The sequence below is a fragment of the Capra hircus genome, chromosome 21, assembly GCF_001704415.2.
Source record: "Capra hircus breed San Clemente chromosome 21, ASM170441v1, whole genome shotgun sequence".
NCBI lineage: Eukaryota > Metazoa > Chordata > Mammalia > Artiodactyla > Bovidae > Capra > Capra hircus.
In genome coordinates, this window is record NC_030828.1 from 29751342 (window position 1) to 29777904 (window position 26563).

Below are 26563 nucleotides of genomic sequence, written 5' to 3' on the forward strand. Positions count from 1 at the left end.
TGATACCACATTAATGGCAGAAAATGAAGAAAAACTAAAGAACCTCTTGATGAAGGTGAAAGAGGAGAGTGTAAAGCTGGCTTACAATTCAGCATTCAAAAAATGAAGATCATGGCATCTAGACCCATCATTTCATGGCAAATAGATGGGGAAACAATGGAAACAGTGACAGACTTTATTTTCTTGGGCTCCAAAATCACTGCGGACAGTGACTCCAGCCAGAAAATTAAAAGGTGTTTGCCTCTTGGAAGAAAAGCTGTAACAAACCTCGACAGCATATTTAAAAGCAGAGACATCGCTTTGCTGACAAAAGACTGTCTAGTGAAAGCTATGGTTTTTCCAGTGGTCACGTATAGATGTGAGAGTTGGCCCATAAAGAAAGCTGAGCACTGAAGAATTGGTGCTTTTGAACTGTGGTGTTGGAAAAGACTCTTGAGAGTCCGATGGACAGCAAGGAGATCAAACCAATGAATCCTAAAGGAAATCAACTCTGAATATTCATTGGAAGGACTGGTGCTGAAGCTGAAGCTCCAATACTTTGGCCACCTGATGCTAAGAGTGGACTCATTGGAAAAGACCCTGATGCTGGGAAAGATTGAGGGCAAGAGGAGAAGGGGGCGACAGAGGATGAGACAGTTGGATGGCATCACCTACTCAATGGACATGAATTTGAACAAACTTCAGGAGATAGTGGAGGACAGAGAAACCTGGCGTGCTGCAGTTCATGGGGTCCCAAAGAGTTGGCCACAACTTAGCAACTGAACAACAACAAATTATATACGTTCAGATGTGCATATTTAATCTGCCAACTTTAACTGCTGTCCTGTACTCCCATGTAGTACAGCTGAAGCAACTGTGGTGGCCTCTGCTTTCTGCCATTTTTGTTTTGGCAGAATATTCTCCTCTGTCATTTGTACCCTTGCTTTTACTTGGCTGCACATGCATTGGAGAAGGAAATGGCAACCTACTCCAGTGTTCTTGCCTGGAGAATCCCAGGGACTGCAGAGCCTGGTGGGCTGCCATCTACGGGATTGCACAGAGTCGAACACAACTGAAGCGACTTAGCAGCAGCAGCAGCAACTGCCCCCTCAATTACCTTTTGCCAAACCTCCATTCATTCTTGACTGGCTGGTACTCAGCTTCTCATAATTTTCTCAAGAACAATCCATGTGAGTTCAATCCTGAACTCATACCTGTTTTAAATGGTTTGTCTGTAGCCTTTATCCATGAAAGAATAGCCTAGATGGGTATAAACATTTCTTAGCTCATACTTCTTTATTTCTTTCAGTATCTTCAGGCATTGAATTTGGCTGCCAAGAACTATGTTACCAGCCTGATTGTTTTTCCTTTTTGCTGAAATATTCAAATAATTCTCTTTATCTTTAAAATATAATAATATTATAAGGCTATATCATGAACACTGTCCTTATATTTCTTTATTATACTAGGGCAATCTTCTTGTGGCCTTTCAATGTGTAAGATCAAGTTTTTATGTTAGAAATTCTCTGTTTTGAAAGGCTAAATCTGTGATTGGTTAGATTTCTCTCCTGAAACTGACATCTCTGCTCCTGATTTTCCTCCCCTTTTCCCTGATTGGATACCCAGGATCACTAGATGATGGCTATCCCATTTTTGTTTCTTCTTAATTAATGAAAAGATATTGTGGGGCTTGTACATTTTAAATTGTTTAATATTTACATTTGTGTGAATTAAGTTTCCACAGTGGTTAAGAATATGCCTGCCAATGCAGGAAACACAGGAGACAGGGGTTTGATCTCTGGGTCAGGAAGATTCCCCTGGAGGAAGAAATGGCAACCCACTCCAGTGTTCTTGCCTGGAGAATCCCATGGACAGAGGGGCCTGATGGGCTATACTCCATGGGGTCACAAAGAATTGGACATGGCTGAGCATGCTCACACACACACACAATTTTTCTGAAATGATGAGCTAGAACATAATATATGGGCATGGTACTGTGTATTTTTTTTAATTTCTTTTTTTGAGAATCAGCCAAAAAGGGAATCACAAGCACCCAGATTTGGACCACAGCGCCTGTTCAATGCAGTGTGATTTCACATGACAAATGCTTTCCTTATCTTAAAGTTTCATGAGATTTTATTACCATCACATTTTAGCATACCATTCTGTTGAGTTTGCCTGATGATAAGGGAATAATAAATTACTTCCATATGATAAGAAAAATGCTTTCCCTTTTAATCATAGCTTTCTTATTTTGAGCTCCAATGATGTATATGTGGCATTTCTTTCACCTGTAGTCTCTGTTTACCATTTCCCCTGTAAACTTTTGTTTCTTTATTTCTGTCTCACTTTGTTCACTTTACTAATTTTCATTTTTATGTTTTTTACTGTGGCATCTATACCTGTTTTCTCTCTGCTTTCTTATCATGGAACTTCATCTCTGAGATTATTTTAACTCTTTTTTTCCCCTGAGTTAGTCAGTTCCTGTTTCACAGCCTCCCATGGGCTCATGCATTTCTGCTTCATTGTTTTCCTTAATGGATGTGATACTTCAGTGCTAAATTAAAGCATACATACCCCTTCAAGAGACAAAACAAAATACAGTGTTTAACTTGAGATCAAACCCCACTTGATGTTCCTGTTAAGACAAAATTAAAATGAATTAAAAGTGTAAAACACAAGCACATCACCAGTAGACTATGCTGGAAGGTAAAACCTGTACCTGCTGGTACCCCAGTCACCTGCATGTGACAAACACAAACTGAGGCCACGCCCAGAAGGAAACATCTATCAGGCAACTGCCTCCACCTCTCGAGGCTTCAAGCTGAGAAATTGCAGACAGTGATACTGTCCTACAGAAATACTGTCCTTGGAGCAATACTGCTGGAACATCATCAGAAACTCTGGTCGGCTACAGGAGAAAAATGAGTATTTCTAGCTGTGCAAATTGTTCTTACAAATCAAATCAGGATTCTGCACATAAAGAATCAGAGGGGAATATTGATTAGATAATTGACTAGCATCAGCCGTTGTTGAACGTTTGGCCTGGAAGCTTAGGATACAGACTGTAACTGGACCTATGGTTATTCCCATAGAGGTGGACTTAATCTTCAAAATGGGATATAAATTAAGAGGAAAAAAAAGAACAAGAAGAAAAATAGGGGGTGGGGAGAATCAGTGTGCTTTAAGGGCAGGGAAAGGCGAAGGAGCCAGCAATGGGGACAGAGTGATCAGTTATAGGACGAAGGGGCTGTTAGGATGTCATGTTGGACAGAGGCCTTCTGGTGTCTGCCTAGTGGCCTGGTCGCCTGCTAGTGTTCAGGGGATGGCCTGAGTGACACATGAATGAGAATTTCATGTAGTACAAGTGAGTCTATGGGGAGCAGAGTAAAGATCCAGCAGGTGAAAACACTGGCAAGGTGGGGGTGGAGGGATCTGGAAGGAGGGAAAGTCCTGTTACTGAGTCATGATGGCACAGGAGAAGGAGATTTCAAGGGTGGTCAGCGGCCAGGTGGCCTGACACCCACAACAAGGTCAGGTTCAAGGGAACTGTAGCCCCCAGAAGCTTAGGCTTTGATCAAGACAGACCTGGATTTAAATCTCAGTTCTGTCACTTGCGAGCTGGATTTCAACCATAAGCGACAGAGGTTAGACTATTCATAATAAATGAAAACTTGTTATGAATAGTCTTAACACTAAGAGCTATCCATGTGCTCAGAACTGTACAAATGTAGTCTCCTCGCACTTACCCCTCCTTGGAACTTTCATTCGGTACATTTTATTATCCCAGTTGCTCAGAAACGTAACCTGAGGTTTCCCGTGGTGGTATGCTGTATTCATTGCGCAGAAGTAGCCAGGGAGTAGGGCCGGACCCAAAGCCCGGGCTCTTTACCGCTCTGCTGAACCCTCCTCTAATAAGTGAGCTGGCTTCAGGGCTGTCGCCTGTGGCTGCCCCAGTCACCCAGCTGTGCATTCCGCCTAGCCTCAGCCCACTCCATCACTGTGGCAGTGCCACCATGGTGGGCCTCTGTGCCCTTTCACCTCATCTTCCCTCCGTGTGATATCTATTGGAACTCTCCCAGACTTAAGAGTGGACAAGATGAAAGGGGATCTTGAAACGCATGCCTCTGAGCACCAAACCCTACTCCTAGGCTGCCAGGAGCCTGTCCCTCTCCACTATATTTTCTTTTTTTTTTTTTAATTTTACTTTATTTTACTTTACAATCTGTATTGGTTTTGCCATACATCAACATGAATCTGCCACAGGTGTACATGAGTTCCCACTCCTGAACCCCTCTCCCATCTCCCTCCCCATACCATCTCTCTGGGTCATCCCAGTGCACCAGCCCCAAGCATCCTGTATCCTGCATCAAACCTAGATTGGCGATTCGTTTCTTACATGATAGTATACATGTTTCAATGCCATTCTCCCAAATCATCCCACCCTCTCTCTGTCCCACAGAGTCCAAAAGTCTGTTGTATACATCTGTGTCTCTTTTGCTGTCTCGCATACAGGGTTATAATTACCATCTTTCTAAATTCCATATATATGTGTTAGTATACTGTATTGGTGTTTTTCTTTCTGGCTTACTTCACTCTCTATAATCGGCTCCAGTTTCATCCACCTCATTAGAACTGATTCAAATGTATTCTTTTTAATGGCTGAGTAATACTCTATTGTGTATATGTACCACAGCTTTCTTATCCATTCATCTGCTGATGGACATCTAGGTTGCTTCTATGTCCTAGCTGTTATAAACAGTGCTGCAATGAACATTGGGGTACACATGTCTCTTTCTATTTTGGTTTCCTCACTGTGTATGCCCAGCAGTGGGATTGTTGGGTCATAAGGCAGTTCTATTTACAGTTTTTGAGGGAATCTCCACGCTGTTCTCCATAGTGGCTGTACTAGTTTGCATTCCCACCAACAGTGTAAGAGGGTTCCCTTTTCTCCACACCCTCTCCAGCATTTATTGCTTGTAGACTTTTGGATCGCAGCCATTCTGACTGGTGTGAAGTGGTACCTCATTGTGGTTTTGATTTGCATTTCTCTGATAATGAGTGATGTTGAGCATCTTTTCATGTGTTTGTTAGCCATCTGTATGTCTTCTTTGGAGAAATGTCTATTTAGTTCTTTGGCCCATTTTTTGATTGGGTCATTTATTTTTCTGGAATTGTCTTTAGATACAGTCTGTATGACCTGCCAGTGGCAAGCTCCTCCCTGGGGCATCCATCCCTGTCCACGTGTCTATAAGTTGCCGCTTGCATTCCTGGTTGTCCTGAGCGGTGGTCTTTGGAACTGTGCAGAGCTGGAAGCAGATCTCAGACCCTCTTAACCTCTGAGGACTCTGTCTGCTGTCCATCGTGCTTGCGTCCCCTTTGGTGGCCTCATGGACCCTTTCCGCATGCATAGACACTGGGGTCCTGGATCCCTGAGGAATTCTGAATTCTTTAAAATCTTAAAGTCACGCACTTGGGGCTCATTTGGGAGCTGCGATTTGTGGACAGTGCTGCTTCCTCCGTCTCCGCTCTCACCTCATACTTACTAGATCTCCATTTGCTAAGAGGCGTGGCCCAGGTTAGAACCAGGATGCTCGCTGGTTAAGGATATGGGCAGATGTCATATCTGAGCTGGAGTCCAGGGCAGTGATGGGAGAATACAGTGGAGGCAAGAGCAAGTGGGAAAAGTCAACCAGTGAGAGGTCTCTGGGTGGGAGATCAGAGCAGACTGGCCTTTGCTGATGGCTGGACACGTGCTTCCCAGCATAACCCCAGCTGATCCTCTAGGCATGCAGAAGGAACATACCCTCACCCTGGAGCCTGGTCCACAGAGGCTATGCATGATCACTGGGGTGCTGCCTTCATACTCCAGCCTGCTCACCAGTGATGGGAACATAGATCGGGGGCTCTGGAAGGATCTCCTGTCAGAAATGGTTAGTAAAAGCAGGACACACTCTTTCCCGAGGGTGGGAGAAGCACAGTTGGCTGGCTCCTGGGAGCAGGAGCTGGGGTGGGGCAGAGCTCTGCAATGACCAGGTCTTGTGTACAGGACAGCCCTGCAGGAAGATGCAGTCAGTGGAAAGATGAGATTGGAGGGCTCACATGCAAGCACTGTGGTGCAGCAACCTTCTAAGCCTCACTTTCTGTTTGTGAGGAGCCAGGACAATGCCTGCTCTGCGTGGCGCTGTGGGGCGATGAAATTCCCGGCTCACTCATTGCTCCACGCGGGCTGTTTCCCTCACAGCCAGTATTCGTGGGGCTGGTGTCATTGCTAATACGTGCGCCCGTATTAACGTGTCTGCATTCCATGATAAGGTTGCATCCTCAGCGCCTCTCCTCCACCTCCCCTCTCCCTGCCCTTTCCCACCGACAGTTTCAGTCCTCCTGGGACATTGCTACCCTTGACCCTGCTTTAGAGCGAGGTGCTCACCCAGGTCATCGCCCCTGCTAAGGAATATCCCTAAAGACAGAGCCTGTCTTGCCCTCAGTAGACCACACCCTGGAGCATGGATGCCCATTTGATAGACACAGGCACTTAGACTTGAAAGTACGTTTGCCATCACGCAGGCAGTGTGTGTACACTGTGATTGTTAGTTGTATGTAAGAGTGAAAGAGAGTGCTTTTATTTCTGCTTCAGCTGGTTTCCATGACACAACTACCAAACAGTAATGGGGCTGCCTTCCACAAAGGACCCCACCTGTCACCACTTACAAAAACACCACCAGACTTCGCTGAGGTTCAGTTGAATAACCTGAATGAATCCTTTTGCTTTTTCTTCCCCACTGAGATATGCAAAGATGTTTCTGTTGAGTCTTTGTTACCTGACTGTGGAAGAAAAAAGTATGATTAAATTGTAAATGATTGTATGATAGAATATAAACATTTTCTGACTGATAGTATCAAGTCTGTGGCAGAAAAAGAATTAGAAAAACCAGAGGAAGATGTTCAGATATTATTTTAGACATTCAAAGCCTTGTTCTGTTGTGTGTACCACATAATTAGTCAATATAGTAAATACCTGCATTTTGAAGTTAGTTGGGAGAGGCTAAGATTTTATTTGCTTTTTAAAACTAGAGCTAAGCTTTTAACTCTTTGCCTTGAGAAAGTACATGCTTGCCCAATGGAGTCAGATGCAGTGTGCGCTACCTCCTTCCTTCCATTGGAAGCCCACCAAGTCTCAGAGTCAGGGATCAGAACTCCCACTCTGAGTCCAGACCCCATCAGCTTCCCCTCGTGCTGTGAACCCCCAGCACCCATCCCCACCAAGTGTGCCCAGGGCGGGCACAGCTGTCTTGCCTGGTGTCTCACCCAGTTCATCACCTGAGGTCTGAGGTGGCCTCCCACCAAAGCTCCCACTCAGCGAGCAACCCCCACCCCGAGCCTCTGCCCTCTCCAAATTAAGCTTCAAGGAGGCACTAAAATACTGAGCAAGAGCCCAAAGAAAACATGGAAATTCTTTTTGTTTACTTCTTTGTCTGTGCTTTGCTTCCCTCGGAAAATAAGCTCTGAAGCTAGGTTTTCAGAGGCATGGAAGGTTCTGCAGGGTCGATGAATCTAAGGCCAGGATAGTAGGTACGTCATGTACCTCAGGGGGACCTCAGGCATGGGTGAGAAATTCTGTTTTTAGAGAGTACGCATCAGACCATTTTACTCCTTTGAAAAATGAGAACTAAAACTACAAGGGCCTACTGTATAGCACAGGCAACTATATTCAATATCTAGTAATAACATATAATGGAAAGGAGTCTGAAAAAGAGTCGACCTATATATGTGTAGGTATCAAAACCTCTTTGCTGTACACCTGAAACATTGTAAATCGACTATATTTCAGGAATGTTGTTTTTTTAAAAAAAAAAAAAAGAATAATGAAAATGTTCTGGGACTGTATAGTGTGGATAGTTGCACAACTCTGTGACTATACTAAAAACCACTGAGTGAAAAACCAAAAAAGGAAAAGAACTTAAAAAAAAAAAAGGCAAGAACTACTGGGCAGGGAGTTTGAGTGAACAGGTGCTAACAGAGACCTTTCTTTGCATGGTTCTTTCCTAACATGTGACCATTATTCATGCATCAGTATTGTAATCTCTTGTCATTTCTCATCTCCAGGCAAAAACTGGGACCTCACAGCCGCTCTGAGTGACTATGAGCAGCTCCGACAGGTGCACACAGCCAACCTGCCACCTGTGTTCAACGAGGGCAGGTGCCCCAAACAGCCTGAGCGAGAGCCACCCCCTCCCGGGCACACAGCCGAGCGGCCCTGCCTGCCCAGGCAGGACGACATCGCCCAAGGTACCTGCTGCGGGGCCCGCCAGGCGCCAGCTTCCTGGTCCAGCATGGTTTGCAAGGGGGCTGGGACAGGGGTGCACAGAAGGGTGAGGTCGTCGCCTTTCCCAGCTGCAGGCGGATGAGGCTCTTCAGGCACCACACCTCACCCTGTCATTTACAGCTTCCACTCCTGCCTCAGGGGCGAGGAGAGAGTCCACTTCTCTTGGACCCCATGTTCCTCCTGGAGTCCTGGTTTTCCCAGACCCGACATCTGTCACCCTTGCAAAACTATTTCCCAAGCGGCATAGCCTCCAAACCTGTTTGACACAGATATTCATCCACGTGTTTCATGGGATGAACTTTTTTTTCCGAATTGGGAGAATTTCATTGTGACAAAGATATATAAAAGAAACGTGAGAGTTTTCTCTCCACATCTCCCAGACCTCCCAGAGGCTAACCAGTGGCCCCATCCTATTCTGTCTCCTGTTCCTTCTCTCTTTGCTTGTTCAGAATGCAAACACACCTGAGTCAGATGTACGCGCTACACTTGGCAGAGTGCTGGTTTCCTTGGCCAATAAATCGCGATCATATTCTCTTCATATTTGACACCATAGTATATGATTTTTTTAAACCATGTCTCTTCATGGTGATTTTGTTTCTTCTTAGATTTTGTTGTTAGTGGTAGATTTTTGACATGACAGGCAGTGCTATAATAAACTTTATACCACAATTGGTACATACTAGTGCTTTCATTTCTATAGGTTGGCATTTCCAAGGTGGATTTGCTGTACCAACACATGTGTTTTTTTGTTTAATAACTTCAGGACTTGGTTCTCAAACACATTTCTGTTCACCTTGTATGAAACTGGGTGTTTCCCTTCGTTCTTGCCAGGACTGGGTGTTCTCATGATGCTTTTACAGCTTTGTTTTTCTACTTTGAAGGGTAAAAAATAGTTTCATCTTGTCATTTGCTTATTAGCCAGTTGGATTTCCTCTTCTGTGATATACTTATTCACGTACTTTGCCCACTTTTCTATTGTTTCGTTTGCATTTTTCTTATCAATTTATAGCATTCTTTATAATGAAGACTAAGCTACAAATATATTTTGCATGTATATGTTATACATATATATATATATACACACACATCCCGCAGTATTATTTGCTTTATCTCTATTCACAGAAAATTCTGCCTTACAAAATGCTTATATTACTATACATTCATGACTAATTGGTGACCTCTCCCTTTCTTTAGAAATCTCCTGAAATTCAAAGTTACATGTTTTCTTGTATTTGTTTTTTAAATTTTGTTCTAAGGTCTTTTAAGCAGTTTGAAATTTTTATAAATAATAGCTAAGAATCTAGTTTTGCTTCTCTGGATTGAGAATGAGATAGTCTAGCATATTTATTAAATAAAGCATCCCTTTCCCACTGAACTAACATGCCAACTTTGCTGTACATTAACTTAGCAAAAATGTATTTAGCTCTGTTTCTGGACTCTGTGTGACCACCAACCTGCTGTACTTGACTCTTAAAGCTTCGTATAGTATTGCTCTGCAAAGGCTAGTTCCTTTATTACCGTTCTTTTTCAAAACTTTTTCACTATTTGTGGACATTTATTCTACCATATTAATCTTAAAATTGGAATTCTGATTGGAAGTGGATTGGGTTTTTATTTTATTTCTGGGATAATTAGCATATTGTAATACTGTTTTTCCACTCAAGAATATTGCATATACCACTCCATTTATTCACATTCTGTTAAGAGTTTAGGCACAGAGAAAAGCAATTCATTTTTTATCCAGTCATGTCATAAATTCTCTTATTAATCCTAGTTGTTCTCAGAGAGTCTCTTGGATTTTCTACATATACAGTCATAAGATCTGAAATGATTTAATACTCCTCTTAATATTTACACAGTGGATTCCAATTCTCCTATGGCCTTAGGTCAGCCTTCCCATGCTGTGAGTCATTGTTGTCTGTTTCTGTTAGCCCAACCTGATTATACAGGCTATATTGGAAACTCTATCTTGGATTATTGTCCTATGCTTACTTACTCTGTTGTCCAGAAAAGCCAAGTTTGAGTTAGGAAGTTCAGTGCTCATTATGTTTCTTCTCTAAGCTTTTCTTCTCTTTCCACTACATTTTGGGCTGTATTCGTGGGTGTGTATGCATTCATAATTGTGAGGTCATCTGGCTCTAATGTGCTTTTTTTTTTTTTCCTGTAAATAGTCCTGCTTATTTATTTTTTTTAATTGTATTGGTTTTGCCATACATCAACATGAATCCACCACGGGTGTGCACGTGTTCCCCATCCTGAACCCCGCTCGCACCTCCCTCCCCATACCATCCCTCCGGGTCATCCCAGTGTACCAGCCCCAAGCATCCTGTATCCTGCATCGAACCTAGACTGGCGATTTGTTTCTTATATGATATTATACATGTTTCAATGCCATTCTCCCAAATCGTCCCACCCTCTCCCTCTCTCACAGAGTCCAAAAGATTGTTCTATACATCTGTGTCTCTTTTGCTCTAATGTGCTTTTTAACAATGTATAGAGTGTCTCTATGTCCCATATAATTGTTTTTATCTTTAAATCTGTTTTAGTTGATATTAAACCTCTTCCCTGCCTTTCTCTTGGTTCATATTTGCCTGGAATAACATTTTTTCAACCTTTCTTTATCCTTGTATATCAAATATAATTCTTATAAGTAATTTATCATCAAGTATCACTCTATTGTTCAATCCAAGAGTCTGTCTTTTAAGCAGTGAATTTAATCTACTTATTTTATTTTTATTATTGTCCTATCTGTGCTTCTTTATGTTGCGTGTTTTATTTGCCATGCTTTTTTTGTATGTGATTTTCTCCTTTTCTATCTTTTCTGGCCAAGTAAAATTTTCAACTAGTTTGAAAGTTATATATTCTCCTTAGTGTTATAGTTACCTCTGTCCTACTAACACCTATATTTAGGTTTTTCTCTCTATTAATTTTTGGAACTCATCAGCAGCTGTATTTCACCCTGTTTTTATCATCTCCCTTCCTACCTCCATGTACCCTCAATTATATTTGCGCACTTTACTGACCTTTAAGGACCTCCCTGGTGGCTCAGACGGTAATGCCAATGCGGGAGGCCCGGGTTCGATCCCTGGGTCAGGAAGATCCTCTGGAGAAGGAAATGGCAACCCACTCCAGTACTGTATTTAGGTTCTTTTTATGGCTTGTTTAGACAACAGTCTCCTAAGGCCATCAGAAGCTAAAGATGTTTACATGATATGCTTAAATTTTCGTCTGGTAGAATAACAATCTGGATCCAAATTCTTTTCCTTTAAAACCATTCCACTCCTCCATTGTCTTTCTGCATCTCATTTTCATGTCTTCGAAGAGATTCCCTTGACTTGCTCTTCTAACTTCTTCACGTGAACCGTTCTATCAATCAGCATTTCTCATTCCAAATTTGCGCTTTCCCATTATTTTTATTATTTCACAATGTAATATTCTATCTCTTTGAACATATCTACTAAGTTTATTTTAAAACCTTGTCCTCCTGATGCATTCCAGCCCAAGTGCTTTGTGAACTTTCTATAACCATGTCCTCACTGCTGAGCTGTTTCCTAAGTTTTGCCTGTGAGCACACAGTACCTTGCAGTTACGAGCTATCTTAGCTCGTGGTATCGGGGGAAAAGGACAAAGGCGTGGGCTCTGTTTTGTGTTCCTCTGAATGAGAGCATGGAGGGAAGTGCACTCAAAGTGGCTAGCTCTGAATGCTTTAATATGGGCTCAAAATGTTCTCCACTGGCTCTCCTCGCCACAGTTGGCTTTATGCTCAGGGAACCTCTCAGCTCCTCTGTTCTAGAAATCACTCATTTGCAGGAGCTTCCACTTTCTGTCGTAACTGTCAGCTCACAGGGAGTGTGGGAGAAAAGAAAGAAGGCTTGGGGCCAGCCCACCTGTTCCTGTTGTGGTTGGTGCCCGGTTCCACGGGATTTGCCCTGATGCTCCTCCAGGGGCTTTGGCCATGGCAGTGGCTGGCCTGCATTGTGGTGGTGATGGCTCAGGCAGTTATCCCCACAGGGCTAGCTTGGGGGAGGAAAAGCCAGAACACCTGCCCTCAGCCCTCACCCATGGAACCCAGCCCATTCCCATCCATCTACTCCTGTGGGCCTCCTGGATGGGTTAGGAAGAGGGTGTTGAGGTGTGGTCACTGACTTGGCCATCTTGTTATCCCGTTCTTAAATTCTCCTTCATTCTGCCCTTCAATCTGACCTCTTCTAATTATTTAGCTTGGTCTTTCTGTGACTGTGTGCTCCTTCAGCACCACACCGGACAGCCTCCCAGCATCTCTCATGCAGTCGAAATCCAGAGAGCTGACAACTTGGCAGTTCCTGCTCTTTCTGAGCAGCAAACAATCTAACCCATTATCTTATCCTCCCAGGGAAGGGGCTAGAAGGACCCTTCTCTCTGTTTTCAGACAGATCAGCAGAATCAGGGCCTTATACGGATACGCGCCACTATCTTGTTATCAGTTAAAAAAAAAAAAAAGAAGTCTCTCATAACATAATGTCATTAACTGAGCCTTGTGAACAAACATGTATTTTTATTTGTTTGTTTAATTTGGGTCTTCTGGGTCTTCATTGCTGAGTGGGCTTTCTCTAGTTGTGCCGAGCAGGCTTCTCGTTGTGGTGGCTGCTCTTGCTGCAGAGCACAGGCCCTAGGGCACGTGGGCTTCAGTAGCTGTGGGCTCACTGGTTACAGCACACATCTCAGTTGGCCTGAAGCATGTGGAATCTTCCCAAACCAGGGGTCAAACCAGCATCTCCTGCATTGCACGGTGGCTTCTTAACCACCGGACCACCAAGGATGCCCTGTATTTTTAACAAGTAGAAATTGTAGTTTCTGAATTAGATCTCTATATATCCTTTAATTGAATTCTTCCTGAAATCACAGTCTCCTAAAATGGAAGATAAAGCCCTCCATATTCTAAATCAACAACAATAACTTATGAACCACATCTGGCCACTGCCTGTTTTCTCAGTAAAGTTTTATTGGAACCCATTGTTTATTCACTGCCTATGGCTGCTTTCATGCTGCAAAAACAGAGTTGAGTAGTTGTGACTGAGAATTGTATGGGCCACAAAGCCTAAAATATTTATATCTGTCCCTCTTAGAAAAGTTGGCTTCCCTGATGGCTCAGACAGTAGAGTCCGCCTGCAGTGCAGGAGACCCGAGTTCAATCCCTGGGTCGGGAAGATTTTTGTCTACCTGCTTTAAAATGTGCCCAGGACTTGTTTTAATCAGATATGATGAGACACACAGACAGGGACACAACTGTCCTATAAGAAGAGGTTCTTATACTCACAGTTCCCTGGAAACAGGAGGCATGACACACCCTCTAGGGTCACACAGTGAAGCACCAGGGTTGGTCAGAAGGCAGAAGGGACAGAGGAAAACAAGGGCAGCAGCCTGTATTGCGTTTCAGTGGGAAAGACAAGGCAGGGTAAACAGACTTAGGATTGGCTGGCATGAGTAATTTCAGCAGCTCTTGATGGGCATAAGGGCCATCTCTTGCTGTCTGGCACCTGGCCCAGGGGTAATTAGGGCAGTGACATGGCCTGCTGGTGTGAGCCAGATAGAGGAGGTGATCCAGAGTATGGGCTCTGAATTGGTTTGTCCTGGGTGAGTCCTGAGAATCTAAGTATCTAAGAATTGGATAATTCCATAGAGAAATTCTCTCCCCATTCAGAGAGGCCCCAGATGCCAGAGCCTCCAGAATACAGAAAATAATAAAACAGACTTAATACACATCCCCTGACCTAAATCATAGATAGCTTTTTGTTAGTGTGGGTTTTTAAATTTCATTATTTAATTTATTTTTATTGAAATACAGCTGATTCATAATGTGTTAATTTCTGCTGTACAGCAAAGTGACTGAGTTATACGTATGTATACATTCTTTTTACGTTTGTTTCCTTTGTGGTTCATCACAGGATATTGAATACAGTTCCTTCTGCTATACTAAATCATAAGTGCTTGAGCTGGCTTTGACAAGGGTCAGAAAATTCTGTATATTCCCTCAGTGTTTTTTTTAAATCTCTCTGTATTTCTCTGGGGCATAATTTTGAACATGGTAATTCCTGTTGTATTTTATTTATAATTCCAAAAGAATTGCTGAATTAATGTTTAAAGAATCCGTTTGTGAGTGTGTGTGTGTCTGTGTGATTATGTATGTGCATTCATGGCGGTGGCGGTTGGAAGGAGTTAGAATTCAGAGCATCTGTTTCTTGTTTTGTGATCTTTAACATAATTCACTTTTAGTTCAAAAGGACTTTTCCCCTCAGATTCCAAATATTAATATTTGGAGTGGCTTAATAGCATCAATTTATACTATGAGTCACAGCGTTTGCAAGGTCCTCATCAGTTGGCAATAGATGCTGATTGATAAGCCATGAAGACATATGGATGACCTTGCACAGCACCTTGCCTCTGCTGAGAGCAATGTGGGTTCATGTTACCTTGGGTGTTCAAGCAAACTGTTGGGTCTTGAAGGATGGGGCAGTTCCTCTTTTCCCAGATTCCAGAAAGGTAGCTGGTGGCAAGAAATGTGACCTCAGCAAGGTCTGTGAGGGGCAGAGGGGCATGGGGTCTCCTCTTACCCTGCCCTGGGGGACAGGACAACCAACTGGCCTGTGCGCCCCCTGGCTCCTCTTCCTCATGGCCTATGTGGTCATATCTCTCTTCTTGTCCTTCTTAAAAATACAACATACTTTAATCATCTTGAATTCATCTCAGAATGAAATTGAAGGTGAATCAGAACTATCCGTTTAGAAATACTCTGTCTTGAGACTTACCATGCAAATATATGAGGCCTCGGAGAATTAAATTTGAGCTTAAAGTTAACTTATACCAGAGTCAAAGGCCTCTTGTTTTTCATCTGCTTTAGCAAAGTTACTTTATGGCAGTGCTGTCAACTACTCTTGCATGTGGGGGACTAGAGCTTCCCCTCTTGATGAAGGCGTGGGCATGGGCTTCCTGCCAGCACAGCAGGGGCAGAAGCACGGCTCAGAGAGGCATCAGCAGAGCACAGAACCTGACCCATGAGCAGGCTGATGTGAGTGGGAATCCATTCAACTCAAGTGGCCACATGTACTAATGAGTCTACCACAGGTAGAAAAGATTTGAAAATATTCATTGAAATGCCAGTCTGAATTTTGTTTTCTGGGCACAATTAAAAGAGGACTAGTGCCTTGCTAAAAGAATTCTTCATCGTTACAAATATTGACTGTAAAACTAAAAACTTATTCCTAATATCACACATTTAAGAATTCTTTAGCTATTAAGCACAGGGCTTTAAAAAATAAGTATGTTTTTTAAAATATTACTTCTTGATGGTAGCATTTAAATCAGATGGTCGACTTCCTAATAAAGTAACGGTTGTATTTTAGAGAAGTTCCACAGTGCATTTCTAATCCCTTGTTGGAAAGCCTAGGCAAAATAAAAATTTTTAAGATAGCCATGGCAACAGAAAATCCAGACAGAATAAAGGCATGCAGTGGGTTAATAATTGTGTCCTGGGAATCTTCCTGCAGGGTGTGTTTATAAGAGTAACTTTAGTAAAGGTGACCTATCTTAAAATCCAAGCCGCTGTGGAGAAAGCCCAATGGATTGCTTCTCACTTTAAAAATGCAAAAGCATAAAAGCAAAGGAAGTCCCCTGTGTAGAATTTCATGCCTCGAGAGCTCTGCTGAACTGAGATCCATGTAACTTAAGACCCAAGAAGCAAGGCTGCTGATCTTTACAGATGCTGAGGAATATTTGTGTGGTAGACTTGCCCTTTGCCTCCTTCTGAATGGTTTCCTGACTAAGTGCCGTGTGCCAGGTGATGGTGATGTTAACCCAGCATGAAGGAGGCCTGCTGAGAACACTGGGAGCTGGCAAGGCTGGGGAGGGATAAGTAATGGGTGTGCAGGTGTCCATGGGTGTGCCTCTGCATGTGTGGCAAGTGTGTACATGTATGTATGTGTCCATGTGTGCTGCATGAGTGTGCCGTGTATGTTTACATGTGCATATGCATCCTGCGTGCTCGTGTGTGCACATGTGGGCTAGTGTGCACAACCACAGAGCCCCCCTCACTCAGCCCCCTTCACATTCCCCCACACAGAGAAGCGGCTCTCGCGGGGGATCTCCCACGCCAGCTCGGCCATCGTGTCCTTGGCACGGTCCCACGTGGCGAGCGAGTGCAGCAGCGAGCAGTTCCCGCTGGAGATGCCCATCTACACGTTCCAGCTTCCGGACCTGAGTGTGTACAGCGAGGACTTCCGGAGCTTCGTGGAACGGGACTTGATCGAACAGGCGACCATGGTGGCCCTGGAGCAGGCGGGTGAGTCCCCCACCATTCAGGCCCCCTGGTCGGGAGGAGGGGGCAGGGGCAAGAGGGATGTGCGGTCCAGCTCCACGCTCTGTCGACTTGGGTGCCTGCAGGCCCTGCCCGGCCCTCGCCTGGCGCCAGTGGTGTGGGGTGAGGAGCACGTGGTGCTCAGATCTCCTGAGAGTTCTCTTTGTTCCTAATCAAGCCTGGCCAGGTCAGGTCCCCCCAGAGAACCCCAAGCTGCTTTGCCTTAACTTCTCTCCTTTCCTATCCAACCACAATGGCCCAAGTGGGTCCTGGACAAAAGACCCTATGCTTGGAGAGAAATAGGAGACCCTGGCACTTTCTGTGGACACAGGCAAGTTCATGGCCTCTCTCAGCCTCAGTTTTCCCCTCTGCAAAGACCTGAAAAGGATGAATGCCGGCCTGGTGAGGCTGAGCATTAGACAGCACGGTGCCCTGTGGAACTGTTCCTGCCCTCCCCCACCCACACCTGCACCCCCAGCTCCAGGTTAAGGAAGCATACAACCTGACTTTGGTTTCCTGATCTCCTTAATGTTTCTCTGACATCCCGATGAGGACAAGATTCAGAGAGTAAACCAAACTTGTCTTCTTTGGAGTTCCTAAGAATAAACTAACTCGTTCCAAACAAATTCTGAAACAGACCTTGGTTCTTTCTGAGACAGGCAGCCTTTTGTCTCCCTCATGATCATTTGCAATGTAAATCTTTGCGTAGTCACATGTTTGGGGCTTCTCAGAGGCGTGTAGAGGATCCTGTGCCTTCTTCTCAGGCCCCTGTGCATCCTCCGTGGGGCCACTAAATCCCCAACAATGAAGAGGGGCTGGTGGTGAGTTGGGCCTTACTTGTGCTGGGCAGGCTGGCAGCCAGGTCTCAGCCCGGGACTTGGAAGCCTCACCCTTGGGGTATTTGGCTTAATAACAGGATCCACATTCCCGATACCTGTGTTGGATCTGATGTTGTGACTGTTTTCTCCACTGCTGCACAGCTGCCAAAAGCAGCTCAGAGACCAGCCGCCACCCCTGGTCCTGTCTTACCTCCAGGCCTTCTCTCTGGATTAGCCACGGTAGCTCAGATGGTAAAGAATATGCCCACAGTGCCAGAGACCTGACTTCAGTGGGGAAGGTCCTCTGGAAGAGGAAATGGCAACCCACTCCAGTATTCTTGCCTGGAGAATTCCATGAACAGAGGAGCCTAGAAGGCTACAGTCCACGTAAGGCTATAGTCCATGGGGTCGCAAAGAGTTGGACATGACTAAACAACTAACACTAAAGCCCTCTCTCTAGAGGCTGGCTATTTTAAAGATGCCTCTATGAGATAGTTTAAACCTAATATTCACTAGTCTCAGAGAAGGGAAACTTGGGGTAAGTTACAAAGGAAAAAAATTCATGAACTAATTTTTCTTGAAGGCCATGGTAGCCAAGTGCTTGACAGAGTTCAGCCTCGAGCATCATCGGTAGCACTGATAATTGCTGCCTCACTTAAGGCCCCAGTCCTGGTAAACGGCGTGGAGTCCACCATACCAGCCTTCTCCTCCAGCCTTATCATGCTCAGCAAGAGCTTTTGCTCTTTTGGAAGGTCTTTTCTGTTATTTTTTTCCGATGGATCACATATTAATTTTTACTTACCTTTTACCTCCCAAACCAGCATTTTAAAGGGGCACTGCTTGACTCTTTGCAAATGTTCACTCTCCGATGACGAGTCATCTGGCTTGCTTTGCATTTTGGGTTTTCCTCTGACCTGGGTGCACTTTCCTGCCTCCTTTCACTACCTTTCTCTTCAGCCTCTCCTGCCTGTGAAAACCTTGAGCCTCTGCTCCTTCAAATGGCTCTTGGGGAGTTGTTTGTTCTCCCATTAATCTGTCAGTGTCAACCTGCCAACAGCCTTGTTGGCGTCATGGAAGCAGCCAGCAAAGCGCATGGTGTGTGTGTCCTGTGACTCCAGAATTTTCAGGGGCTGCGGACAGCACCCCATCAGTGCTGAAGGAGGCCTTTGGAGGCTGGCCAGTGCCCCAGCCTTCAGGACCACGATCCCGGGCAGGGAGAGCCTGAAAATCAGGGTTCTGCCGAGAACAGGGAGGAGAGGACTGGAAAATAGTGGAGGGTGGAACAAATGTGCATTCCTCTCTGCCCCGCTGCCTACCATCCATCGACTTCTCTGTACCTCTCTTTAAGCCGTAGACCAACCATCCTTCAGGCCTTTTCTGTGCCTGGATGCTGGTGGGAATCTGGCTGAGGCCCAGGAGTCCCAGGCAGCCCCCCACCTCGGCTGGGTGAAGAGCCGGGGAGCTGGGAGGCAGCCTCGGCTTGGTCCCTCGGGCCCTGCTGTCACTCTGCATGGGGCAGGCAGAGCTCCACGGAGGAACAGCGGGGAGAGAGCTGCTCGACATGGCCACATGTAGTGTGTCAGCTCCCTTGTCCAGTAGTTAGGTGTTCAGATCACTGTGAATCAACTGCTGATAAGCAGTACTATTTACTGGGTTTATGGGAGACGGAAATACGGATCTCAAAAAAATTTGGTGAAAAAAATCTGCTTGTTCAAGACATAATGCAAGTTGTGTTTGGAAGGAAATATAAACTCTGTCTCAGGGCCTCAGGGTGGGGGACTTTTCTCCCTCCCCAGGGGCTCATGTGATCCAGGCCTATACTCTAGCTCCATTCCCTCCAAGCCCAGCACAGAGCAGGCGTCCAGAGTGGCTCCCCAGCTCCGCAAGGCACACAGGCAGCCCTACCTGTTTGAGAAGCCTCTGTATCGAGTGGTGAAGCTTCACCTCCCACAAAACCCACAGGAGAGGGCGTGCCATCCTCTGCAGGCCTTAAAACCCCAGAAGACATGACCCACTCCGGCCCCATGATAGGAGGGGACGACAGGAGGGCCAGGTCTTCAGGACATAAAGCCACTGACCCCCTGAGAGAGAAAAGAAGATGCCTCACATTCTTCATTTAGTCTGAGAATTCAAGGAAGTATTCGTCTCTCAACCTGCTGAGATCATGAGTCTCTCTGTTTGGAAAGCAACGTCTGGCGCTCCTGCCCCTTTCAGGCACCCCTGCCCCTTTTGGACACCCCTGAATGGGATGAGATGGCGTGATGCTTCAGCAAGTATGTGGGTCCAAAGGCAGAGGCACGTCTGTGTCACTGCACACAGTGCGGTCATCGTGTGCAGAAAAAGTGGGGACGCCTCGGAGTTTGCTGTTGAGTCTGTCTCCACAGGAGGAGAGTTGGATTGGAGTGAGTCTGACAGAGAAGTTCTAACATGTGCAGGTTTTTGAAGGCCTCGTGAGTCAGCCCAGCCCTGCAGGTAAGCTGGAGCCTCACTTCCTTCCATCTTAATGTAGGAGATAAGACAGCTGCCAGAACTGCACCCACAGCAAGCCTGAATTCCAGTCCCACAGACACCCCATCGAGGTGCTGGAAATCTCATCATTATGAACCACGCAGGTGAAGTTGTTGCCCTCATGGAGATGAGGTTCTAGTGGGAAAGAAAGATGATAAGGCAGACCATCCATACGGCACAAGACCATGCGGTAGGTGCTCCGAGGAGAAGGGAGGGAGCCCAAGGCAGGGTTCTTGAGGGCAAGGAGGAATGAGCCATGGGACACACTCAAAGCCTTGGCTCATTTAAGGAAGGCAGAATATGGGAGCAGATGGGATGAAGGCTGGCGGGGTTGGAAAGGAAGGTGATAGAATGGCAGCCAGGGGCCAGGGAGCACTCCTGAGCCTCAGGGTTAACAGTAGGGAGGTTGTGCAACCCCAGGAGGGCTTTAAGAAGGGGTGGTGACATTTTGTATTCACACTGACGTGTCCTGGCTGTTCTTTTGAGAGTGGACTCTGCAGAGGAAAACGGAGCAGGAAGAGCAGCAAATAGCCCAGAGCCTTGGGGGTAGCAGTGGAGGTGGCAGGAAATAGCTAGATGTGAACCAGGATCTGTTTTGAGAAAGGTCCTACAGATTTCACTGATGGATTGGATGGGGCAATAGCAGAAAGAGAAGAGTCAAGCATGACCCTGCTTGATGGTGGGTAGATGGTGGTGCCATGTGGAGACACAGACCCCTGGAAGAGGGGTTGGCGGTGACATAGAAGCAAAGTCTCAAATCCTATTGAGACTTGGAAAGTTGGCATCCAGTTGAACATGTGGGTCTGGAGTTCAGGAGCAGTCTGAGCTAAAGAAGCAGATGTGGGAGTTAGTGTGGGATGAAGTCCAAGGGAGGGGATTCACTCATCATAGGGACCTCCCACAGCACTCCTAACAGACCTGTGCACTGTTGGGTACCAGCTGGATGAGGAAGTCTGGAGCATGGGTGAAACATAACGGAGACAGAACAGGAGCAAATCCTCACAGTCCCCTTGGAGGAAATCTCAGAAGCATTTGCAGAGCACAGTGATGCCCAGAGAAAGTGATTCAATGGCCCTAGGTGAATGTGGTGGCTGCAGAAGGGCCGCAATATTAAAGAGAATCACAGGGCAAGAATGAACTCGCATTTCTCATAGAAATTGTCTCTTTCATCCAATAGTTTTCATGGGTGACAAGCAAAATTACCTCTTATTTTAAACTGTGGTAACCATCTGTTCATCAGGCACTCTGTCTATCAGATCTAGTCCCTTAAATCTATTTCTCACTTCCACTGTAACTTATATGCAGAGTACATCTTGAGAAACGCTGGGCTGGAGGAAGCACAAGCTGGAATCAAGATTGCCAGGAGAAATATCAATAACATCATATATGCAGGTGACACCACCCTTCTGGCAGAAAGTGAAGATGAACTAACGAGCCTCTTGATAAAGGTGAAAGAGGAGAGTGAAAAAGTTGGCTTAAAGCTCAACAGTCAAAAAACTAAGATCATGGCATCCGGTCCCATCACTTCATGGCAAATAAATGGGGAAACAGTGGCTGACTTTATTTTGGGGGGCTCCAGAATCACTGCAGTTGGTGACTGTAGCCATAAAATTAAAAGACGCTTACTCCTTGGAAGGAAAGTTATGACCAACCTAGACAGCATACTAAAAAGCAGAGACATTACTTTGCCAACAAAAGTCCATCTCATCAAGGCTATGGTTTTTCCAGTAGTCATGTATGGATGTGAGAGTTGGACTATAAAGAAGTCTGAGACCTGAAAAATTGATGCTTTTGAACTGTGGTGTTGGAGAAAACTCTTGAGAGTCCCTTGGACTGCAAGGAGTTCCAGCCAATCCATCCTAAAGGAGATCAGTCCTGGGTGTTCATTGGAAGGACTGATGTGGAAGCTGAAACTCCAATACTTGGGCCACCTGATGCAAAGAGCTGACTCATCTGAAAAGACCCTGATGCTGGGAAAGATTGAAGGCAGGAGGAGAAGGGGATAACAGAGGATGAGATGGTTGGATGGCATCACCGACTCAATGGAGATGAGTTTGACTAGACTCCGGGAGTTGGTGATGGACAGGGAGGCCTGGCATGTTGTGGTCCATGGGGTTGTGAAGAATCAAACACGACTGAGCAACTGAACTGAACTGAACCATCTGTCCTGGGCTTCCCCAGTGGTTCAGTGGTAAAGAATCTACCTGCAATGCAGCAGACTCGGGTTTGATCCCTGGGTCAGGAAGATCCCCTGGAGAAAGAAATTGCAACCCACTCCAGTGTTCTTGCCTGGGAAATCCCATGGACAGAGAAGCCTGGTGGCCTATAATCCATGGGGTAGCAAAAGCATCAAACACAGCTTAAAGACTAAACAACAACAACCATCTGTTACAAAGCCCAAAAAAATTATTTAGAAAAGGCAGAGTAAGTGACTAATAGCCCCTCACCTGTATGTAATACCACAGCCTCATATTGGTGATGTTCATCTGATTTTCTTCTTTGTAGGAGCTCAAGATTTCATTTTTGTTTCTTAACATTCACAGTACTAGTTCCCATGGTTTTTTGGCCTGCTCTTAAATGAAGTCATTGTGTGGGGAGATGTAAATGATCACGCTGTCAGAGCTTGGAGTAGAAACTGTGAGCCATATTCTCAATCCTATTGCTCCTGCGAAGAGTCCTTAATCTCAGGCATCCCATTCTGGATACAGCTGGAGACATTAGAATAGCACTGGGCCATTTTTGGTTCTCCAGAGGCTGTAAGGTGCTGGCATTTACCATAGCTGGGTGATCCTCCAGGGTGGTCACTGCTGACTCACAGCCTCAGGAATGCTTTCAACTGGATGAGAGTCTTTACCTCTGGACCCAACTTAAATCAGAAGTTAAGTTGAACTTAAATCTTAAGTTGACTTATATCTTTTTGTTGTCTTCATGTGGTCTTTCCTGTAAAAGGCCTTCAGGGGAGAGAAGGAGGCAGAATGAGCTCTGTGGTGTCTCTTGCAAGGACATTGTTCCTATCAGATTAGGGCCCCACCCTACTGACCTCATTTAACTTTAATTACTTCCTTAGAAGTCCCATCTCCAAACATAGCCATGCCAGGGTTAGAGCTTCAGCATATGAAGGGGGAACACAAACATTCAATCCATAACAGTCGGGTTATTTCAGACTTTTGGGTATGTAAAGTATGCACAATGAGCTGCGGCTGCTTGGCACTGGAGCGGTGACTTTGCAGCCCTGGAGCAACTTTGAGGAAATACCCCATGTCCAAGGGCAAAGGATAAGCCCCAGCAAGATGGTAGGAGTGGTGAAATTGAGTTTAGAATCAAATCCCATATCCGCCAGAGACGCTCAGAGGGCTCAAACAAACCTTGTGTGCACCAGGACCCAGAGACCCCACAGAGACTGAGACAGTACTGTGTTGATGAGTGTCTCCTGTGGAAGTGTGCCTGCCACAAGGGGCGGGGGCTCTGGGTGCAGCAGACCTGGGTATGGCATAAGCCCTCTTGGAGGAGGTCACCATTAACCCCACCATAGAGCTTCCAGAACTTACACAGGACTGGGGACAGACTCTTGGAGGGCACAAACAGAACCTTGTGTGCACCAGGACCCAGGAGAAAGGAGCAGCGACCCCACAAGAGACTGACCCAGACTTGCTCATGAGTGTCCAGGAGGGTGGAGGCGTGGGTCAGCAGTGGCCTGCTGCAGGGTTGGGGGCACTAAGTGTAGCAGTGTGTACATGGGACCTTTGGAGGAGGTCCCCATTATCTTCATTACCTCCACCATAGTTTGGTCTCAGGTCAAATAACAAGGAGGGAACACAGCCCCACCCTTCAACAGAAAATTGGATTAAAGATTTACTGAGCATGGCCCCACCCATCAAAACAAGACCCAGTTTCCCCCTCAGTCTCTCCCAACAGGAAGCTTCCATAAGCCTTTTCTCCTTCTCCATCAGGGGGCAGAGAGACTGAAAACCACAATCACAGACAACTAACCAATCTGATCAAATGGACCACAGCCTTGTCTAACTCAGTGAAACTATCAGACATGCTGTATAGGGCCACCCAAGACGGATGGGTAGTGGTGGAGAGTTCTGACAAAACGTGGTCCACTGGAGAAGGGAATGGCAAACTACTTCAGTATTCTTACCTTGAGAACACCATGAACGATATAAAAAGGCAAAAAGATAGGACACGGAAACATGAACTCCCCAGGTCAGTAGGTGCCCAGTATGCTTCTAGAGATCAGTGGAGAAATAACTCCAGAAAGAATGAAGAGATGGAGCCAAGGCAAAAACAAGCCCACTTGTGGATGCGACTGGTGATGGAAGTAAATTCCGATGCTGTAAAGAGCAATATTGCATAGGAACCTGGAGTATTAGGTCCATGAATCAAGGCAAATTGGAAGTGGTCAAACAGGAGATGGCAAGAGTGAACATTGACATTTTAGGAATCAGTGAACTGAAATGGACTGGAATGGGTGAATTTAACTCAGATGACCATTATATCTACTACTGTGGGCAAGAATCCCTTAGGAAAAATGGAGTAGCCATCATGGTCAACAAAAGAGTCCGAAATGCAGTACTTGGATGCATTCTCAAAAACGACAGAATGATCTCTTCATTTCCAAGGCAAACCATTCAATATCACAGTAATCCAAGTCTATGCCCTGACTAGTAATGCTGAAGAAGCTGAAGTTAAATGGTTCTATGAAGACCTACAAGACCTTCTAGAACTAACACTCAAAAAAGATGTCCTTTTCATTATAGGGCCTGGAATGCAAAAGTAGGAAGTCAAGAAACATCTGGAGTAACAGGCAAATTTGGCCTTGGAGTACAGAATGAAGCAGGGCAAAGACTAACAGAGTTTTGCCAAGAGAATGCACTGGTCGTAGCAAACACCCTCTTCCAACAACACAAGAGAAGACTCTACACATGGACATCACCATATGGTCAACACCAAAGTCAGATTGATTATATTCTTTGCAGCCAAAGATGGAGAAGCTGTATACAGTCAGCAAAACCAAGACCTGGAGCTGACTGTGGCTCAGATCATGAACTCCTTATTGCCAAATTCAGACTGAAACTGAAGAAACTGTGAAAACCACTAGACCATTCAGGTATGACCTAAATCAAATCCTTTATGCTTATACAGTGGAAGTGACAAATAGATTCAAAGGATTAGATCTGATAGACAGAGTGCCTGAAGAACTATGAACAGAAATTCGTGACATTGTACAGGAGGCAGTGATCAAGACCATCCCCAAGAAAAACAAATGCAAAGAGGCAAAATGTTTGTCTGAGGAGGCCTTACAAATAAATAGCTATAAAAAGAAGAGAAGTGAAAGGCAAAGGAGAAAAGGAAAGAAATACCCATTTGAATGCAGAGTTCCAAAGAAGAGCAAGGAGAGATAAGAAAGCCTTGCTCAGTGATCAATGCCAAGAAATAGAGGAAAACAATAGAATGGGAAAGACTAGAGATCTCTTCAAGAAAATTAGAGATACCAAGGGACTTTTCATGTAAAGATGAGCTCGATAAAGGACAGAAATGGTAGGGACCTAACAGAAGCAGAAGACAATAAGAAGAGGTGGCAAGAATACAGAGAAGAACTATACAGAAAAGATCTTCTCGACCCAGATAATCACGATGGGGTGATCACTGACATAGAGCCAGACATCCTGGAATGCAAAGTTAAGTGGGCCTTAGGAAATATCGCTATGAACAAAGCTATTGGAGGTGATGTACTTCCAGTTGAGCTATTTCAAATCCTAAAAGATGATGCTGTGAAAGTGCTGCACTCAATATGCCAGCAAATCTGAAAAACTCAGCAGTGGCCGCAGGACTGGAAAAGGTCAGTTTTCATTCCAATCCCAAAGAAAGGCAATGCCAAAGAATGCTCAAACTACCACACAATTGCACTCATCTCACACGCTAGCAAAATAATGCTCAAAATTCTCCAAGCCAGGCTTCAGCAATATGTGAACCATGAACTTCCAGATGTTGAAGCTGGATTTAGAAAAGTCTGAGGAACCAGAGATCAAATTGCCAACATCTGCTGGATCATCAAAAAAGCAAAAGAGTTCCAGAAAAACATCTATTTCTGCTTTATTGACTGTGCCAAAGCCTTTGACTATGTGGATCACAACAAACTGTGGAAAATTCTGAAAGAGATGGGAATACCAGACCACCTGACCTGCCTCTTAAGAAATTTGTATGCAGGTCAAGAAGCAACAGTTAGCACTGGACATGGAACAACAGACTGGTCCCAGATTGGGAAAGGAGTATGTCAAGGCTGTATATATTGTCACCCTGCTTATTTAACTTATATGCAGAGTACATCATGGGAAATGCTGGACTGGATAAAGCACAAACTGGAATTAAGATTTCCGGGAGAAATATCAATAACTTCAGATATGCAGATGACACCACCCTTATGGCAGAAGCAAGGAAGAACTAAACAGCCTCTTGATGAAAGTAAAAGAGGAGAGTGAAAAAGTTGGCTTAAAGCTCAACATTCAGAAAACGAAGATTATGGCATCTAGTCCCATCACTTCATGGCAAATAGATGGGGAAACAATGGAAACAGTGACAGACTTTATTTTGGGGGGC

General features: G+C 45.1%; 1 protein-coding gene across 1 annotated transcript in view; it reads left to right on the forward strand.

The window, feature by feature from the left end:
* The window catches only part of OTUD7A (OTU deubiquitinase 7A), a 383124-nt gene that overhangs the window by 294662 nt on the left and 61899 nt on the right, over positions 1-26563 (forward strand). Inside the window, exons 5-6 of the mRNA XM_018066577.1 lie at positions 8086-8268; positions 16401-16619. Coding sequence (XP_017922066.1) covers positions 8086-8268; positions 16401-16619 — 402 coding nt within the window. The remainder of the gene's footprint in view (positions 1-8085; positions 8269-16400; positions 16620-26563) is intronic.